We start from the raw sequence: 4,425 nt of genomic DNA on the forward strand, positions 1-4,425 counted from the left end.
ATGATTTATTTATGCATGCATACAAGAACTGGGGTATAGGCCAAAGGTGAGAGGATTCACCAGAGACAGAGTGGGGAACAGGGCAGGGTAACCTTAATACACTGTTAAGGGGAGCAGCAGATGAGGCAGGAGATGTGCTCAGTTATGTGCTCAGGTATGATTACGGACTTGTCTTGTTTGGGGCTTATAGTCACAGATGACCTGGACTGAAGATGGTATTTTGTGTGATTGTTTATGTTAAGGAGAACAACACTGTACAACTATGAATAAGACCAGACCAGTTGTCAGCTGCCAGGCTACTTTTTCTGTTCTCATATAGTTACAATCAAGGGCCTGTATTGAAATCCCATCTTCCTCACTAGCTATGAACATGGGCAATCAACTTCTCTGAGCTTGTTTCTGCATGAGGATCTGTAAAGAGTTTATAGTCATTACAGAATCTGTTTTAGAGAGCTGGTCTTAAAATGAGACAGGACAAATCAAGTGCTTGGAATGATGTCTATCAGAGGGTGAGTGATCATATGTATTTTTCTATTAGTCTTCCCTTAATGCATATTTATTTTTGTACTTCATGAGATTATAGAAAAATGTTCTCTTTGAATTATCAGGATCTGAACTAAAAACTGGCTGAAGAGTATTACAAAGTTTATAACAATGGTTGCTTTTGAACACAAATTAATTTACAGGTTTTAACCAATCAACATGATCACATTTTATCTAGTCCACACCTTTATTGCTTGTCCGGATTACCTTGCATTGAAACAGACAAAACCAGGTATATAAGACTGTACAGGAAAACTTGTGCTTCTCATTGTCATTTCTCCCCTCTCTAAAACTGAACAGTGTGATCTCCTCACAGATTTTCTGTTTTAGCTCCTAACTTCAGATTGTGAAATTAAATATAAACGATTTATCCTCATCAGTCTGCTTCATAGGTATATAGGGATGATGCAATGAACTAATATGTGTGAAAAAAACGTCTTTGTAACTCAGAAATGTTTGGCAGTAGTGTTAACAGGCAGGGAGAGAGGCCGCCAAGGAAACCCAAACCTGCCTGCTCTAAATAGGTTCTGCCACCCGCCACATCAAGACAAAACATAAATATAACCATAAGACCTTTAATGGAAAGGAACTTGAATACAATTAGTGCGCGATATAGAAAAAACGGAAGAACAAAGATTCCAAATCAAGCACCCAAAGTTACCCATCCCCTCGTGGGTAAGTGTCCAGTCGTACAGGGTTGGCCCAAAGCAGGTCCACAGAGGCCCAAAAGCCTGTCACCAGTCTAAGGTACCTCCTGGTGCGGGACCCATAGGAAAAGGACAGAACGCGCCCAGCATGTCTGTCTGGAGCAAAGGAGCAAAATCAAAATCAAGGGGGGAGGGGGTGGGGGAAATGCCATTGTTAACCTCCCCACGGTCTCTCACCCCCGTGTGTTTCAACCAGTCTCTCACCCACGTGCGTTTCAACCAGTCCAAGGCCAAGAAGCAAGTGCAACTTCTGCACAAGTCTCTCTGCTTCTCATGTCTACTGCTTCTTGCGTCTCCTCCAGGTCTCCTTGCCGCTTCGCATCTGTCTTCCGTCTTCGCTGCAGCTTCTTTTCTCCTCCCTGCCCAGGGGCGAGGCAGGGAATTGGAACCTCTCCTTTCCATGGGGACCACTCTATTGTAGTCGGCACAAACAGAGCGAAAGAAACAAATCTCATCATCTTTACAAAGTGGTTTTTTGTTTTTGTTTTTCTTTTGGCAGTTTGGCACTCTGGGGCTTCCGTAGTACAAGGTCCCTTTAAGAATGAGATGGCGCCGCCCACCTAGCTGCCCATGTGCTGCTTCCGGTCGTCGTCGGAAGCACGATTCCCAGCCGCTGGTGGCAAGGACTTTTCTTCAAATCAACACCGCGTGGAGCTTGTCGGCCGCCAACATGTCCAACAGAAACAACAACAAGCTACCTAGCAACCTGCCGCAGTTGCAAAATTTGATCAAACGGGACCCGCCCGCTTACATCGAGGAGGTGGGAGTGCGGCTCCACACTGTTAAGGGCCTGGGTTCCTATGGTTGAGCCGTCGGCCTGGGGGAGACAAGGGTGGAGCTGGGATTCTGGCTCGCGGCGTGTTCTAACCTTAACTTCAGGGGCCCTTCCGCAGAGAGAAGAATAGAAGGGCAGCGAGTGTGACTAAAGTGTAATGGGCACAGAAGAGGGTAGAGGAAGATGATGTGGAAAATATACGCAGGGGTCAGATCATGAAGGGCCTAGATCTAGGGCTATGGTAAGTTTAGGTTTTACTCTTAATTTATTAGGGAGTCACTGAAGACTCCCTAATAATAAGTCATTGAAGACTTTAGAGTTTAAGCAGAGGAGTGACATGATCTGTTTTAGAGTGGCATGTTTTTATAAGTTTACTCTGGAGGCGATATATAGAATGGATTGTAGAGAAACATTGCTACAATCAAGGTAATTAATACAATAGCAGTTGGGATAATCCAGGCAAAGAGTGGTGATGCCATTGGAATTTCAACAGAGTGGGGCTGGCTCTACATGGAAACACAGTTAGTAGGACTTCCTGGTAGGATGTGGGGAATAAAGGAAAATAGAAGGAATGAAAGGTGACTCGGTTTGTTTTAATTTCTGCGTGTAGGTAGAGGATTGTGCCACTTTGAGAGATTCATTCATCTGACAAATGTTTTAACATTTGTTATGTGCTGGTCCTGGTGCTGTAGTAGTGCACTGTACAGATTAAGAGCCTTTCCTCATTAAATTACATGCTAGTAGGTGGAGACATAAAATAGCAAGTAATGTAGACTATATCAAATGATGGTAAATGCTAGGAGAAAAATAAAATAGTGAACTAATCTGTATGTTAGGAATGAGAAAGTTGCTGCTATTTTAAATGGGTTATTTTAAATGAGATATTTTGCAAATAATCTGAAGGAAGTTGAGGGAAGCAAGTATAGAGGCAGAGTGATTTAGGCAAAAGAAAACGATAGAAAGATCCTGGGGCAGGAATATGCCTAGTAGTTTTGAGGTCTATGAAGGAAGCAGGACATAAAATGGGAAATGAAAACAGGAGTAACAGAGGGTGAGATGGAGCCATATTTTATAAAACTTAGATGTTCTTAAAAGCCTTGGATTTTACTCTGAGGTGGAAACCTTTGAAAGGTTTTCAGGAGAGGAAAACAAATTGCCTTATATGAGAACAGGGTTACTCTGGGGGTCTTCTTTTGAGAACAATTATAGGAGGGCAAAGTTGTGTAACCATCATCACGATCTAATTTCATCATCACAAAAAGGAACCCCTATCCAGTGTAGATTATAAGAATCAGAGACCTCAGGTAGGGGACTGTTGCAGTTATCCATAGCAAGAAGAGGTAGCTTGGACCAAAATGGTAACAGTGAGGTGAAGTGATTATAGAGTCTAGATCTGGTAGGTGCAGAACGTCCTAGGGAACACCAGCACTTAGAGGCTGTTGAGTTGCTAAGTAATTAGCAAAAAGGATCGAGAAAACAGCCAGTGAGGTTGGAGGAAAACTTGTTAATGCCCTAGAAGCCAAGTGTAGAAGGTGCTCCCCAGGGTGGGGACACTGGTAAGTCAATTATCGGAAATGTGGAAATTGATCATGAAATTTAGTAACTTGGGTATCATTGGCTGCTTTGGTACTAGCAGTTTAAGTAGAGGAATGAATGGAGGCCGAAAATCCTCTACAATGGTTTGAAGAGCATTGAGAATATGAGTCCCTTTACAAGAACTTTCCAGAATAGGCCCACACATAAAGAGAGAAAGATTAATAGTTACCAGATCCTGGGGGTTGGGCTGAAATAGGAAATGGCTATTAATGGTTAAGGGTTCCTTATTATGGTGATGAATATATTATGAAGTTAGATTGTGATAGTGGTTACACAACTTTTTTAATATGTTAAGGCCACTGAATTGTATGTTTTGAAAGAATAAATTTATGGTATGAGGTGTATATCAATTTAAGAAGTTTATTTGAGAAAGAGTGACTGGGCAGCAATTATGGACAACTCATTGAAGATACTTTCTGAAAAAAGGGAAGATATAGAGTGTAAACTGGAGTTAAAGTGGGATTAAGAGGTTTCTTTAAGATGGCAGACATAACATCATGTAAGTTTACTGAGGGGAGCAGAAATTGTTTAAACAGAAATGGAAGAGGAGACTGCTGAAACAAACCGAGATTGAATAGGGTGTAGGGGGTGACCTGACCTCAGATGATGACCTGATAATTTAAAAGATGAAGCTATGTGTTTAATTGGGGTGCTAAAATATGGAAATTATCCTCAGCTTGTTTACTCTCTTAGTGAAACTGAAGACAATATCATCAGTTGAAAAGTGAGGATACAGAGAAAGGGTTTGAGAACAGAAGACAAAGTACAAACTGGTTGTCTAGGAGAGGAGGGAAGTATGGTAAG

At 41.9% G+C, this 4,425-nt stretch overlaps 1 protein-coding gene across 1 annotated transcript in view; it reads left to right on the forward strand.

Annotated features, from left to right (window-relative positions):
- The first annotated feature begins 1,869 nt into the window (after window positions 1-1,869).
- The window catches only part of SDAD1 (SDA1 domain containing 1), a 28,231-nt gene continuing 25,675 nt past the window's right edge, over window positions 1,870-4,425 (forward strand). Inside the window, 1 exon segment of the mRNA XM_004681204.2 lies at window positions 1,870-2,010. Within this exon segment, the coding sequence (XP_004681261.1) occupies window positions 1,921-2,010 (90 nt within the window). The 5' untranslated portion in view covers window positions 1,870-1,920.

Source organism: Condylura cristata, unplaced genomic scaffold (assembly GCF_000260355.1).
Source record: "Condylura cristata isolate star-nosed mole 26May11 unplaced genomic scaffold, ConCri1.0 scaffold00012, whole genome shotgun sequence".
Taxonomy (NCBI): domain Eukaryota; kingdom Metazoa; phylum Chordata; class Mammalia; order Eulipotyphla; family Talpidae; genus Condylura; species Condylura cristata.